Below are 14667 nucleotides of genomic sequence, written 5' to 3' on the forward strand. Positions count from 1 at the left end.
TGACATTGATCATGTAAATGCGCCTGTGGCTCTCTCCAAGAGCTCTTCGTTTGTGACTGATAGATCGCCGGTCAGCGCCCCATTCCTCACCTTGTGGCAGGAGTCTACTATGCGCTCTTGATCCCCCAATCTACTTGCTATACCCTCAAGTGGCTCTTCATATGCGCTCCAACCTCCAATCATGATCATCTCACTGGAACATATCACGGTCTTCTTGGCCCTTTTTTCGACAGGCTATAGCCTCCAGGCCTCGCAGATCCCCGCCGATACCCCATTATCCTCCTTGGTCGCCTCGGCGAAAACGCATCTCGCCAGCGGGTCGGCTCGCGACGCCCTCCTCTACTTCGATGCGGCCATCGCACGAGATCCCGCGAACTACCTCACTATCTTCCAGCGCGGCGCTGCATACCTATCCCTGAGGCGAAACACCCAGGCTTTGGAGGACTTTGACCGAGTTCTCGAGTTGAAGCCCGATTTCGAAAGTGCGCTACTCCAGCGATCCCGTCTGCGCGCCTCCTCCGCCGACTGGACTGGCGCCTTGGGTGACCTTGAAAAGGCCGGGAAGAGGTCATCTCCCGAATACGCGGAGCTCAAGGAAGCGCAGGATGCGGCGCTTCAGGCCGAAAAGGCAGAGAAGCGGGGGGACTGGGACAGCTGTGTCGCTCAGGCGAACGTGGCCGTTTTGAAGGCCAACACGGCTTTGAACTTGCGACAGACTCGCGCGCATTGTCGCTTTGAGAAGGGCGACGTGGAGGAAGGGATCAGCGACTTGGCCCATGTTTTACAGATTTCTCCTGGTTCGGTGGAACCTCATCTGCAGATGTCGGCGATGTTGTTCTATTCCCTTGCGGACAATGAACGCGGTATCGCGCAGATTCGGAGATGTCTCCATTCTGACCCGGACTCGAAACCTTGCAATCATCTTTATCGGAGGGAGAAGCAGATCGCCAAGCGGCTTCAGAAACTGCGCGATGTGGTGGAATCCCGGAAGTTCAGCAACGCAGTCAACTTGCTTGTGGGCGTGGGCGACGACACTGGCCTTCTCGATGATGTGAAGGGTGATGTTGGAGAAGAGCGCGAAGCAGGCCATATCCACCAGAAGGCCCCTAATAAGCTTTATGAGTCGTTGGTGGAAGACACCTGCAACGCTTACCAAGAGGTATGTTGACACTGCTGTATCCTCTGGCTCCTGGCTAACGTTACGGTTGATATCTAGGCCCACATGCCGAAACGGGCGGCACCTTACTGTACAGAGGCCCTCGGGACAAATCCACATTCCCTGCCTGCATTGTTGTTCAAGGCCCAGTCCGCAATCAATGAGGAACGTTTCGACGAGGCCATTGGCACGTTGAACACGGCCAAGGAACACCATCCGGGTTCTCAGGAGGTGCAGACTCTCTTACACAAGGCACAAGTCTTACAGAAACGCGCGAAGCAGAAGGACTACTACAAGATCCTCGGCGTAAGCCGAGACGCAGATGATCGAACCATCAAGAAAGCATACCGTCAACTGACGCGACAACACCACCCGGACAAGGCCTCCGCCCAGGGCGTTAGTAAAGAGGAGGCCGAGAAGCGCATGGCTGGTATTAACGAGGCCTACGAGGTCCTGTCGGATCCCGAGCTGAAGACGCGTTATGACAATGGGGATGATCCGAACGACCCGGAGTCGCAGAGAGGTCATCCTTTCCAGGGAAGCCCGTTCCCGCCAGGTGGCCAACAGTTCTTTTTCCAGCAGGGTGGTGGTCGACAATTCAAGTTCTCCCACCAAGGGTTTAATTTCCCGGGTGGCTTTCCTTTCCGTTGATAATCTCGGGGTAGTCTGGTGTTGGGCATGCATTAAGTGACTAGGCTTTGGTGTTTTTATCGAATATTAAGGCATACCAATGTTATTACTATCTGTAATCGCGTGGGAATCTGTCACTAGATATGTTCTGCTCCGTATGCAGACCGGCTGGTACCTTGCGCCCTTTCCCGTCGTTACATCAGATGCAGTATTGGCCATCCGATGAGCCCCCGCGGCCAGTGAAGTATTACTTGGGCGGATCGGTCAACGGAACGTAGCTGACCTGGAATATCTTCTCCTTATGGATTGACCCGTCCTCCTTCTTGTCCACAACCCAAATATACTGTCCGCCTAGCGCCGTCGGGTCTTCCGCAGAAACCGGTATAAACATGCGTCCCGGGGCGCGAAGTTGATCGACCAATTGGGGGTGCAACGTTTCAGCCGCTGCACCAACGTGGATAGCATCATACGGCGCACCCTCCGCCCACCCCTTGCGACCATCCGCGGTGATGAATTTGACTTTGCCAGAGTCTAGCAGCTCCCGTCCCTGTTCCGATTTGCGCATGTTACTGTCGGCGAGCTCCACCAGTTCGGGTATATGGTCGACTCCGATCACCTGTCCGCTGGGGCCATCGCCAGACGGACTCGTCACAAGGTTGGCGAACACGTGCGTTAGGTATCCAGATCCAGAGCCAACGTCTAGCGCCCGGCATCCCGGCTTGAGGTAGTTGACGAGATACTCGCATGCATGGCCATGCATGTGTGGAGCTGATATCGTCGCACCATGTCCGATGGGCTGCGGCGAGTCTGAATATGGTCTGGAGGGGGCATAGTGGGCCCGGTCGACCTTGTTACTGTCAGCGTGCCCTTGTCGAGACAGCCTCCCAGTGCTATGGAAGAGGGATATGGCAATGGTATGGAAAGGCAAGGCAGGCAGGGTCTGTGGGTCTAATGCTCACTCCCATCATCGCCCGTTTTACTTGTTCGTTCTTGATCAGGTCCATTCTGGATAGATTCTCAACCAACTCGGTGTTGGAGGTGCCAGAGCAGTACCAGGCCATTGAGAACTGTCTTTTGATCGCTCTGCTTAGGAGGCTTTTTGTCTCTATGAGCTTGTAGAGCATGCAGCGTGCAGGACTATGGATGCTGTTGAGGGTTGATGAGACAGTAAATTAATTGATAGTTATTTTTGTAGGCAGCAGTGGAGTGGTATGGTATGTGTAGGAGTTATCGCCTTCGCGGGGGCAATATCTCGAGGTGGTTTATTGGAGATGACGCGAATGTCACGTCTTGTGATGGTCACATGATATCTATGGCATCACACTTGCACGTCTTGGATCCAGCGCCCGATGCTGGTACGTATTCTTATTGATGGGGTTTGTTGGTTACTGTGTGTTCTGTATTTGGGTCGAGCCTTTTTTGTGTTGTTCCATGGGATGGGCAGAGGGAAAAGGAAATGAGTATGGAAGATGTAAGTATAGATGGTCTGGCGACATTATATATCTCGATGTCAACCTACATCTCTCCTGGACACCCATTTAAACCACCCAAAATCTACACGATAGCAGGACAGTAATGCGCTAAAACCCATGCAACCACTCGAGAACGGAATATACTTAACAGCACCTGTAGATCATAAGTTGAAATGTTGAACCCTTCCATAAAGTTGAACCCCCCTGTACAACCCAAGTGGGACGCCGCTTAGTCACCAACAGAAGCCCACGAACACCCCCGTCACCAAATGCACCAGCGCTTTTCTCCTATCGAGCAGGATGTGATCAAAACCATGGACGGCTCTACCAATACACTACCGCACAAGAAACATGGAGCCATCCGAAGCAGACCCCGATACCCGCGTTGATGTCGACCTGATGATATTGGACTACCTCCTTTGCATAACACTGGAGACTCTCCTTTGCACCGGTCAAACACCGAGCACAGAGCCGGAAGAAGACTGCGATTCCTCGATCTGCGCGGTAAATGGTACGTGTTGAACCGAACCACAAAAGGTCCCAGTGGCCGTACTAATCCCGACACTTGTCGATAGCCCTGAAGTGCCTCATCCCCGAAGACCTCATACCAGATGAAATACGCACCAAGCTCAGAGTCTTCGAACTCGCCGATGCAATCCACCGACACTCCCCCCCTTCGGATATACTCACCAAATTTGTGTTTCTTTGCGCCATTACACATCCGCGATGCCCGTGGACAAGGATTGCTGGCCAGCTGATCGCCCAGGGTGCTATGGCCGACGGCGAGGCTAGTTTACAAGACAGCCTCAGTAGACACGTTGCATCAATGGAAAAAGCACTCCAGCTAGGACGGGTCGGGGGGAGTACTGCCAGTCGCATAAAATCGCACATCGAGCCCTCCGCCGGGACGTCACTCGACGCGCACATCCAACACCTAGCGATAAAGCTGGCCCCCGATGCGTTGAGGCAGGCCCTATTCGACGTTTTACTGGAAATAATGAAGATCCAGGAGCCACCGATCCTGCTCCAGCTTGAGCGAGGAAAATTGCATGGGCTGAGTCGCGCAGAGACACAGGAGCTAAAGGACAGAGTAGGGTTCCGATGAGGGGATTCCGCGCTCCCACACACTGGCCTCACGAGGGGGGTGGGAGCGGGGCGAAACAAGGCCTCTTTTTGTTTTGTGTTAAGATACCCAATTGACGTTGTGTAAAGATCATGCGCAGCAAGCTCGATAGCCAGATCCTATAACTACCGCTTCAAGCAATGATACCCAAGGAATTCGAACATAAAGTGCATATATATTTCACGTACAGTGTTAATCTACAAGATGAAGTCCTTGAACAAAATGACGATGGAAGGGCAAAGAGCATGGTGTCCCAAACTCCGAAAGGCAGGCGCAAGAAGATCACATCTAGCCGAGAAGCATACGGCGGGGATCCTCGATGTATTCCTTGACCTTGACGAGGAAAGTGACGGCCTCCCGGCCATCCAGAAGACGGTGATCGTAGGTCAGAGCAAGGTACATCATCTGTAAGCGATGTTAGCATAGTCCCGTCAGGTAACAGGGAGGCCGGACTCACAGGACGAATCTCAATCTTTCCGTTCACAGCGACGGGCTTATCCTTGATGGCATGGAGACCAAGCACGGCTGCAATAGAGTCAGTAACACGTACGACCCTAGACGAGAGCGAAAACATACCGGTCTGAGGAAGGTTGATGATAGGGGTGCCCATCAGGGAACCGAACACACCACCCTGCGCAATATTAGCACAAATCACATAAGACGCGTCGGGCAAAACGTACGTTGCTAATGGTGAAAGAACCGCCAGCCATATCTTCAATGGTCAACTTGTTGTCGCGGGCCTGAAGAGCGAGTCAGCAATTATTGATTATCCGAAATGGGGACATTGCCTACCTTCTTTCCAAGATCGGCGATGGACTTCTCAATTCCAACCATATCCAGGGACTCGGCGTTGCGAACCACGGGGGTGACAAGACCCTTCTCGGTGGCCACGGCAACACTGATGTCCACATAGTCGCGGTAGACGATGGTGTCTCCACCGTTGGGACCCTCGATGGACGCGTTGACGGCGGGGACATCCTTCATGGCCAGGACGCAAGCGCGAGAGAAGGCGCTCATGAATCCGAGCTTCACGCCGGTCTTCTTCAGGACATCATCCTTGTACAGCTTGCGGAACTCCATGAGAGACGACATGTCAACCTCGTTGAAAGTGGTGAGCGAGGCAGCCGTGTTCTGGGACTGCTTCAGGCGCTCGGCGATCCGCAGTCTCATTCTGTTCATTTTCACCTGCACCGACAAGGTCAGTATGCGCACGGTAACTGGGAGAGAGCTCGCCAGAGGCGATCAGAAAAAAGGGGAGACAAACCCTCCGCTCCTCACGCCCGCCAACGGCAGGCTTAGCATCGCCAGAGGTAGGCGCGGCCGGCTCGGGTTTCTTGGGAGCCTCCGGCGCGCTAGGCTTCTCGGCAGCGGGAGCCTTGGGCGCCTCAGGGGCCTTGGGTTGCTCGGGCTCAGGGGCCTTGGGCTGTTCGCTGGGGGCGGACTCCTTCGGGGCGTCCTCCTTCTTTCCCTCAGGAGCAGCACCGGGTTCAATCTTCGCAAGGTCCTGGCCGACAGTCACGGTATCTTCCTCACCCACGAGAAGCTCCTTCACAATACCGGATTCGGGAGCGTTAACGGACACGTCGATCTGTTCATTGCAGGGAGTGTTAGCGAAACCAGAATGCGCTAGACCTGTCGCGAAAGCCCGGCGCATGGGACATTACCTTGTCGGTTTCGATGGTTGCGAGTTCCTCATCCCGTTCCACGTAATCTCCGACCTCTTATACACAGTGAGCCAAGATCAAGAATCTAGGGGGAAGACCCATACGCTTCGTGAACTGTTTGAGGGTACCCTCAGTGATGGACTCGGCCATCTGGGGCACCTTAACCACGGTGTCCGCTATTGCATCGTCAGCCAAAAAGGCACAAATGGGTGATTTGGAATGCGGAGGCCGGCCATCATACCATAAGTGCGCACCTGATAGCCTCCCAGACGACCAGTCCGGGCGATGTTGCTTCTACCCTCAGTCAGCATGCGCAAGGCAACCTCGGGCGCTCGATTGAACTTACCCCAGGACGGGGATCTGTTGAAGGCCGCCGGCAGACCGGACGGGGGTCTTCATGCATTTCCGAAGAGAGGCGGATGTGAGGGTTCTGCGGCTGCCGGTGGAGAGGTTACGGGATGCAACTCGGGGGACGGCCCTGAGGGTCTGGAGCGGTAACCGGGAAGCCATATTGAGGTAGTGAATGGATAGAAGAGATCAGGGAGGGGAAGAAAACCAGTAGAGTAGCTGGTAGAGCAAGGAAGAATAGAAATCTGGGGTTTGGTCCCTAGAAGCGCGGCGTAGGAAGGTAGGTAATAAAAGAGTGACGAAACTTTAGGCCGTCTGGCTGGTAGGAACGCAGCGAGAGAGCTCCAGCCCGGGCCGAAACAACCGGAATTTCCCTCACGACGGCGCCCTGCGTTCCCTGCACCCGGCAATGACGGAGTATTATTATTACGCCCCTACGGCGGGCGCCAGCGACCACCGCCGCAGTTCCTCGCCCAGCAGTCTCTCGCCGCTCGACCATGACACCAAGATCCTCCAGTTGAACGATATCCCTTCCAGGTCGGTTTCCGCGCGCAAAGCGACCACCAAATCCGCATAATTCACCCGAGGGATTTCTCTCGCTTCCACTCTCGTTTTTGTTCTTCCCTCGATAGCCCCGTTCCGGCGGCAACATGTCTCTCAATCCCGCTGCGTAAGTGGCTCGACACCACGGCGAATACCCCCCCCCAACAACCATCGCCCCTCTAACGGCCTGTCTCCCTCCAGATCCCTCTACCGCCGGTCGCTGAAGCTGGCGCTCGATTGGGCTGTCCACCGGCACATCTGGCGTGGCCAAGCGGTCTACATCCGGTCCCTTTTTGATGCCAACAAGGATGTCCGCGATCCCCGCCAACAAAAGGTACAACGGGACCCTCGCCTCTCCCTTCGTCGACGTCCCCAATATCTCGAACGATTCTCGCTAATGCGACAATTCGCAGGTGCTGTTGAGAGAGACAGAGAAGCTCCTGGAGACCTGGAAGCACCCGGATCCCTACCGGGCACCCACCGCGCCGGGCGGTATGTTGATCCACGTAATCCTATTATTTCGCAGACCATTGGCTAAAACCGACCGCAGGCACCAAGTACGAGAGAAATATTCCTGCGCGTATACTGCCCTGTATGGCCGGCCCCCATGTTTGCTCTCCCATCGATTCGCATTTTCTAATTTCATGCCAGATGCCCCCGACCATGCGGCCCATTGATATGGAGCGGAGGATAGGAATTGTTACTTTCAGATGTCGAATGCATTATTTGGGACTTGACAATGTTATGTTAATCGCGTCGGACCTGTAAATCAATTTTCAATAGAAACCGAGTCTTCAAATGGTTGTGTTAAAATGGACCATGCCGGTCGCCGGCTGCTCATTCTGAAGACACCCAGATCTACTCGATACGCTGCAGGAAAACTTTAAATAGGATAATCATTGAAGGCAACCCGGTCAATCCGAATACCCGAAAGCCTGAATCGTAGAAGCTGCCGGTATCATTCCATGTCCGTGGACATAATGTACAACCATAAAATTAGAACAGAAACGAAGAGCCATAAACGTGCCCAGGCCAGAACCCCGTTATCACATCAATAAGAGAACCAAACCACGCCGATAAAACCCAAACGAAAAAGAAACAATTTAGAGCTCCTGGCTGCCCTTGGCCTTCGGAGTCTTCTTGGGGAGAAGGTCTGGGGGATAGTTAGCACGGTGTCAGAGTTCTCATCGAGGCGAATAAGCTTACTCTGGTGGATGTTGGGCAGAACACCACCCTGTGCGATAGTGACGTGTCCGAGGAGCTTGTTCAATTCCTCATCGTTGCGGATGGCCAGCTGAAGATGACGGGGAATGATACGAGTCTTCTTGTTGTCACGGGCGGCGTTACCAGCCAGTTCGAGAATTTCAGCAGCCAGGTACTCGAGAACGGCAGCGAGGTAAACGGGGGCACCAGCACCGACACGCTGGGCGTAGTTGCCCTTGCGGAGCAGACGGTGGACACGACCGACGGGGAACGCCAGACCGGCCTTGGACGAACGGCTTCAGGAAAAGTCAGCATGATTCGGATGGATCCGAGATGGAGAAGATGAAAAAAAAGGGTGTAAACATACGACTGCGCGTTCTTGCTGCCGCTGGCCTTGCCTCCAGACTTGCCTCCAGTCATTTTTGCAGGTAGATGGGTATTCTAAGGTGAAGAATAAATGAGGTGGGTTGAAGGTGATGGAGTAGATGGAATCGAGCGAAGTTGATGACAATGATACGGTAAGGTGTGTAAAGGGAGTGGGCAGCGCGAGGGAGCGGCGGACATTTATAACGACGCGGTGAGGGTGACGTTGGGCGGGCCAGACGCCATCCAGATCACCCTCTCGCTTAGCGGGGTTGGCCAATCATAGTGGAGATCATACACCAACGCGCTCGCTGCTGATTCGGGTCGTGCGTTGTCCAAATCAGGTTAGGTGTGGTAATCTATCTGCCTTACCATACCATACCCGATCCTTGGCGTGATCCGGGCCCGATTGCCGCGGCGGGCGACGCGTTCCCGCCCATCTAATCATACAGATCATACGCATCCGTGACCGTATTGAAATTCTGCCTCCTTTGCCCACCTCTGGATCAACTGGCCTTTCGCGGGCCGGTATAAGTAGCGCGCCTCCCCTCGTCACCGCGTCTCCCTCATTTCTACTCTGTTCCTTATTCCATCTCAACCCACCACGACCACCTCATCCACGTACTCCGTCCATCTTCATCCATCACTCCCATCTTCCTTTTCACATCTCTCAACTTTTAATTCCCATCCAAAATGCCTCCCAAAGCTGCTGAGAAGAAGCCCACCACTGGTGGCAAGGCCCCCGCCGGCAAGGCTCCCGCTGAGAAGAAGGAGGCTGGCAAGAAGACCGCCGCCGCTGCCTCTGGCGACAAGAAGAAGCGTGGCAAGACCCGCAAGGAGACCTACTCTTCCTACATCTACAAGGGTAGGTGATCGCGAATCTTGATGTGATTGCGGTTTCGATGCTAACTGGGAGCCACAGTCCTCAAGCAGGTCCACCCCGACACTGGTATCTCCACTCGTGCCATGTCTATCCTGAACTCCTTCGTCAACGGTGAGTGTTCCCCGATCAGAGTCGCGTCCCAATCAACATAACTGACGCGTCGATCCCAGACATCTTCGAGCGCGTCGCCACCGAGGCCTCCAAGCTTGCTGCCTACAACAAGAAGTCCACCATCTCGTCGCGGGAGATCCAGACCTCCGTGCGGCTGATCCTGCCTGGTGAACTGGCCAAGCACGCCGTGTCTGAAGGCACCAAGGCCGTCACGAAGTACTCTTCTTCTGCCAAATAAGCTTGATCTTTTTCTTTCTGTTGCGTTCGGTTTTTGCAGGATTCTCTTTTTACTGCCTCGTTATCTGATCCGGTTTTGAGGTGGTGGGTTATCGGGTGTTCGCGGGATTTTCTAATGTGTCATGGGATGGCTTTTATTTTTCCCCTTGGGCCAAATGTTTTTATGGTTTTATTCGAGACGTGAATGCGGTGTAACATAACTCGTTTCTGGGGTCTGCATGGTTTCAGCTACCCTACCAGAAGTCGAAATTCGAACCCTCTTACATTCTGACGAAGTGGTCTATGCCTTGGTAAATTTCGGTTGCTGATACGGAGGCATCTACTTGACATTGACAGCAGTTTGCGATCACATCCATCTCGAACACGTCATTCCGCATCGTCTAGCGCTTCCACCTCGTCAAGGGCTTCTTCTCTACCTTGGGGATACAGCTCCATTTCGGTCGGCGCGATGTGGATGATCGCCTTCCCTTGCGTTGATGTGGCGCGCGCTTTCCAGCCATGCCAGTCGCTCTCGTCCTTGATCAGGAAGCCTATTAGCATGCTGGGGTCCATGTCTTTGATGTGGATTCGTCTCAGTCGCCGTGTATGGCAGGTGTCGATATCCTCTTGGGTATATGATGTGCCAGGCGGGAGGTACGGCAAGGCTGGGCGAGTCGTATGGGGGTCAAGATAAAAGAAATGCGGGCCTTGCACTCCAACGAAATAGTGCGAGGCCGATGGGCGCCCTCTGTCACGGCCGGTCAGCTTTGTGGGTTCTCCGCTCGAAGATGTTACATACCCTGCGATGCCGACTGACTGCGGAAACCGCAGCATGTCTCGTAGGGAGTCCCAGTAGACGGGCGTGATATGATCGATTCCCAGTCTGGTGCCGATAAGGATGAGAGTGGGTTGTATAGCGCCAGACTCGTCACAGGCCGCTTTCATGAACTGGTCTTCATACACGTCCGAGCTGTCGTTCGTCACGTAGACCCGGAGCGTTGGGTCTCCATGCTGGGCGGATAGTGCTCTGTCTCGGATGTGAGCATGAAGTCTATCGCGGTGGTTGAGTAGGAGGTTTTCGGAGTCATTACTCTATGCATCTGGCTGTGGCAGATGGTCCAAACCACTCCCCGGGATGTTTACCACAGAACTCGGCGCCGTGCTTGACGAATCGGTGTATTGATAGTGGCGCTTCTGGATGGTCGGCAAATAAGGATAGTAGCTGTGCCTCTTCTTCGGCCTTTTGCCCACGGCGCCAATCTAGGGATACGTAAGATCAGCGACATGTTGTTATGCACCGTTGACGGTGATAGTGGAAGTGAAGGGGTTGCTCGTACCGCGACCGAAAAGTAAGTTGGACATGGCATTCGCTAGGAGACATTGGCCGGACCTGATCATGCATCCCCATCCTGTATCGGAGGTGAACCCTTGTGAATCGACGAGCTGGCTGCGGAGGCGGACGCTGAGCGTCATATGCTGACTGGAATCGAGGCTCTCGAGCTTTGGTATCGGTGGAAAGTTGGATCTATATGTCATCCAGATCTTCGATTCAAAGTCAGAGAGGAAGCCCTCCGGCCAGTCGTATGTTGTTCCCGACCTAGGCTGCGTATCATCTTCTGTGCCGTTGTCTGCTTGGCACACACGTCAGTCATGATGTTCTCCTACTTCAGGGTATTGGTATGGACGTGCTGGGCAGCAGGTGCGTACCGGTTGGGGGGTATTCAGTCCCTAGGCACCAGATGGGCGTATCTGGTTCCTCGTCGTTTCTCGGCTCGGGGTCCCAGAGGTACTGTACAATGCGTTTCCCGCATCGACTTATGTCCGCGGTATTCATGCCCGTGATGTTCGATCCGTCCTTTCCCGGCTCTATCGGTGTTCTTGTCTTCGTCCGTACGGGTGGTGATGGGAGTGGGAACAAAGTAGGTATACTGGGGTTGCAGTGCGGCTGTGGAGGAAGAGGGAGATATATATCGAGTACCCGGGAGTGTATATGCAGGAGTGAGACAACTAGAAACTAACACCCACCACGAACAATAGCTGAAACGGTTATAACAGCAATATCCCACACACTTGAGAGATGTTGGATGATAGGAGAAGACTAGCAACGCCAGCAGACCGCAGGAGAGGGGCTCATCACGAGGGACCTAGACTAAGCACGATAACAAGCTCCTGGTTCCGCTACACGTCATTAGTCACATATGCATCACCGGAGGGGACCAGGAACGCAAGGAGCCATCACCCACCCCACGGAACACCTCATACACCATAGCAAACGGTATGGAAAAATCAAACTCATCTGAAATTGGCACCGAGGCGAAGACATACCCAGGGAACCTCCCCAATACCACTGACCCAGATAAGGCCCCGCCCTACATAATCCTGGGCTTTGCCGGCAGGACCCTCACCGCCTACCGCAAGGAAACCAGGTGGCGTTCAACAGGGAAAGCAGAATTGGCGATAGAGTCACTAAACTCCAACCGGCGCACAACATGGACGATCCATGAAGGCACAAACTCTCTTCACTCTCACCACCTGCCGTCGGAACTCCTCTCCCATATTCACTTCATATACGCCAACCTAGATTACCCTCCTCGCCCCCTATTTTGCATTCAGCGAGCACCGTCCTCTTGAAGATTCCCGACACCAGCCAATAGACCGGCTCACAGCACCGGAAATGGCTCGTTCCCACAAGGCGAAAGCCCGAACAAAGGGACACAAGTTCATACCAAAGAAGCATGCAGGTGCCGTTGCTACAAATCCACAATAAACGCGACTGATACGATCTGACCAGAGTCCCGAACAGGAAACAAATTCACCATGCAGGAAGAAGCCCGGAACACCGAAGGACGCAATCTCTGGCGCAGCGGGCTACAACTCCGACACAAGGCAGTCCACTTCGTGAGCGCAGGGGACTTAAAGCGTGAAGATACCGAGACTCCCGAAGCAAGTGAAAAGCGCGAACAATCAGAGACCATGCCCGAGCCCATTATTACCCCCGCTGCGGACCAGCCCACCGATACGACGCCAACAGCGGATGCCGCACCGTCGATGGATACGCTGGAAGAAGGGATCGCGAACACAGAAATCGCAGAGCCAGACACGGGGACTCTGCAGTCGGACCAGGACGAGTCGAGCGAAGACGAGATCGTGTTCTTAGGGCGCCAGAAACGAAAGGATACAGGCCCCTCCCCCCGCGATGATAGCCACCGGTCGAATGCGAACGACACAAACCGCCTACTGGAAAGAAACGCAGACACAGATGATCAGCAACCGAAAAAATCAGAGTCCTTACCAGATGCTACCGCATCATCATCGATGCATGATGAGACAACGTTCATCGCAGAGCAACACTCCGACATATATGACATGGACTACATAGACCTTGGAAAGCCTCGCCGCGACAGAAGATCCCGGAGAGATCAACGTGCTCAACGCGACGAGGACGACGGTATCTTGGCGGACTACATTGCGAATATGGATGATGACTATCTCCAAGCCTTCAATGACTCGTCTTCATCAGGAGAAGATACCGACGGCGATAACAATTTCAGCAAGACAACCGGTACCCAGGGTGACATCTCCCTGGCAATAGAGGCCAAGGAGGCCACGGAGCTTCAAAGTGAGTATAATAGGGGCCATCATGCTCATATCTCCGCCATATCCTACAAACACATGGCGCGGATTATGCTAAAACAATTTCTAGCCAACCTAGACACGGATCTGATCGATGAAGATCTGGACCTAGACAATCTCGCCGCATATACACCAGAAGATCTCACGAGTCACATTGACGCCCAGAACGATGCGGCTTTTAACACCGACTCGGAGGACAATTTTGCCGACGGGGACCCGTACGCCCAGGAGATTGAGGATCTTATCCGCGACCTGGAAGAAGGCAGCTCCAGGAACACGCGTCGGAATAATCGCTCCAAAGGACGCCCGTTTGCCTCGGCAACTGCGTTTACGGATGCGCTGGAGATGGACCCATATTACGGACTCGATATAATGGATTTCGACAGACCTAGTCTTCGCAACAAGAAAAAGGGAAAGCATCTCCCCTTGGGTATGGTGCTTTCTGACAGTGACCTTGATATGGAACTAGAAAGGGCATGGAAAAACGACAGAGAAAAGAAGAGGGTAAAGAAGCAGCAAAGAGAGCTTCTTCGCTCGCAGGGCTTGTTAGGCCGCAGGTCGGATGACCCGGACCTGAAGAGCAAGTATGCCACCAGTATGGGCTTTGACGATTTGAAGGTGGAGATCCGCAACTTCCTGCTCTCTTCAAAGAATAGGTATGCATATCTGATATTGCAAATGAGATAGATGTGCCTAACATATACATCCAGTTTGCCTCTACCCCCGCTGACCAAGCATCGCAGAAAAGTCGTCCACGACATAGCTCACGACCTTTCATTGAACTCGCAGTCACGCGGGAAAGGCTCCTCACGCTTCCCTATCCTCCACAAAACATCACGGACTCAGAAGTACACTCGAAAAACAATCAGTCAGGTTGACACCGTGTTTTCCAAAGGAAAGTTCAAGTATGCTGGGGCAAAGATATGGGAGCAGCACTTAACCAAGTCAGCCAAGTCTCAGCGTGGCCGTTCCGGGGGCGCTGTCTCCTACATGGATGGTGATGTCGTTGGCGGTTCTGCCCCTGAGATTGGTGCGGGAAACAAGGGACGGGCTATGCTGGAGAAGATGGGGTGGAGTACTGGAACTGCGCTTGGAGCCGCCAACAACAAAGGCATTCTTTTACCTGTTGCGCACGTTGTCAAAAACTCCAAGGCTGGATTAGGGTAAAGGCCTACGAGAATCAATGGCCGACACTTCGAAGCAGTTCTGATCCTCTTTACCATCCAATACAACGTACACAATATGTTGAAGACAGTGGATCGTAGAGGGGTTTGAATTTTACAAGGTCCATTCCCGGCGCCACCGGGAGATATCGGCTATGC

General features: G+C 53.8%; 9 protein-coding genes across 9 annotated transcripts; 5 read left to right on the top strand and 4 right to left on the bottom strand.

Moving 5' to 3' along the window:
• Positions 1–8: 8 nt before the first annotated feature.
• On the top strand, positions 9–1920 carry BDV59DRAFT_17643 (DnaJ and TPR domain protein). Its single transcript, XM_073689434.1, has 2 exons — positions 9–1159; positions 1217–1920. The coding sequence occupies exons 1-2, from the start codon at positions 182–184 to the stop codon at positions 1805–1807; spliced, it is 1569 nt and encodes a 522-aa protein (XP_073549123.1). The 5' UTR covers positions 9–181; the 3' UTR covers positions 1808–1920.
• On the bottom strand, positions 1881–3267 carry BDV59DRAFT_176309 (protein-L-isoaspartate O-methyltransferase). The gene is made up of 2 exons (XM_073689416.1): positions 2746–3267; positions 1881–2633 (listed from the first exon to the last, which is right to left on the bottom strand). The coding sequence occupies exons 1-2, from the start codon at positions 2908–2910 to the stop codon at positions 2034–2036; spliced, it is 765 nt and encodes a 254-aa protein (XP_073549124.1). The 5' UTR covers positions 2911–3267; the 3' UTR covers positions 1881–2033.
• On the top strand, positions 3245–4439 carry BDV59DRAFT_17646 (uncharacterized protein). Its single transcript, XM_073689445.1, has 2 exons — positions 3245–3769; positions 3834–4439. The coding sequence occupies exons 1-2, from the start codon at positions 3610–3612 to the stop codon at positions 4361–4363; spliced, it is 690 nt and encodes a 229-aa protein (XP_073549125.1). The 5' UTR covers positions 3245–3609; the 3' UTR covers positions 4364–4439.
• BDV59DRAFT_17663 (putative dihydrolipoamide succinyltransferase) lies at positions 4283–6597 on the bottom strand. Its single transcript, XM_073689476.1, has 9 exons — positions 6392–6597; positions 6287–6339; positions 6150–6221; positions 6046–6101; positions 5646–5969; positions 5174–5566; positions 5062–5121; positions 4839–5012; positions 4283–4786 (listed from the first exon to the last, which is right to left on the bottom strand). The coding sequence occupies exons 1-9, from the start codon at positions 6553–6555 to the stop codon at positions 4670–4672; spliced, it is 1413 nt and encodes a 470-aa protein (XP_073549126.1). The 5' UTR covers positions 6556–6597; the 3' UTR covers positions 4283–4669.
• A 446-nt stretch (positions 6598–7043) lies between these two features.
• Positions 7044–7613, top strand: BDV59DRAFT_201194 (NADH dehydrogenase [ubiquinone] 1 beta subcomplex subunit 9; the record flags this gene model as incomplete). The annotated part of the gene is made up of 5 exons (XM_073693747.1): positions 7044–7063; positions 7138–7270; positions 7350–7428; positions 7487–7528; positions 7588–7613. The coding sequence occupies 5 exons, from the start codon at positions 7044–7046 to the stop codon at positions 7611–7613; spliced, it is 300 nt and encodes a 99-aa protein (XP_073549127.1).
• Positions 7614–7758: 145 nt separating this feature from the next.
• On the bottom strand, positions 7759–8705 carry BDV59DRAFT_17671 (histone H2A). The gene is made up of 3 exons (XM_073689492.1): positions 8507–8705; positions 8143–8435; positions 7759–8089 (listed from the first exon to the last, which is right to left on the bottom strand). The coding sequence occupies exons 1-3, from the start codon at positions 8557–8559 to the stop codon at positions 8040–8042; spliced, it is 396 nt and encodes a 131-aa protein (XP_073549128.1). The 5' UTR covers positions 8560–8705; the 3' UTR covers positions 7759–8039.
• Positions 8706–9195: 490 nt separating this feature from the next.
• BDV59DRAFT_201196 (histone H2B family protein) lies at positions 9196–9734 on the top strand (the record flags this gene model as incomplete). The annotated part of the gene is made up of 3 exons (XM_073693748.1): positions 9196–9367; positions 9425–9496; positions 9556–9734. 3 exons carry the CDS (start codon positions 9196–9198, stop codon positions 9732–9734), a joined length of 423 nt encoding a protein of 140 aa, XP_073549129.1.
• Positions 9735–10099: 365 nt separating this feature from the next.
• BDV59DRAFT_192698 (cysteine protease ATG4) lies at positions 10100–11546 on the bottom strand (the record flags this gene model as incomplete). The annotated part of the gene is made up of 5 exons (XM_073692092.1): positions 10100–10460; positions 10512–10739; positions 10804–10972; positions 11050–11343; positions 11420–11546. 5 exons carry the CDS (start codon positions 11544–11546, stop codon positions 10100–10102), a joined length of 1179 nt encoding a protein of 392 aa, XP_073549130.1.
• Positions 11547–12184: 638 nt separating this feature from the next.
• Positions 12185–14186, top strand: BDV59DRAFT_18024 (putative R3H and G-patch domain protein). The gene is made up of 3 exons (XM_073690023.1): positions 12185–12453; positions 12516–13331; positions 13416–14186. Exons 1-3 carry the CDS (start codon positions 12387–12389, stop codon positions 14030–14032), a joined length of 1500 nt encoding a protein of 499 aa, XP_073549131.1. The 5' UTR covers positions 12185–12386; the 3' UTR covers positions 14033–14186.
• The last annotated feature ends 481 nt before the right edge of the window (positions 14187–14667 follow it).

This window comes from Aspergillus ambiguus, assembly GCF_047715705.1.
Source record: "Aspergillus ambiguus strain CBS 117.58 unplaced genomic scaffold BDV59scaffold_11, whole genome shotgun sequence".
In the NCBI taxonomy this organism is placed as follows: domain Eukaryota; kingdom Fungi; phylum Ascomycota; class Eurotiomycetes; order Eurotiales; family Aspergillaceae; genus Aspergillus; species Aspergillus ambiguus.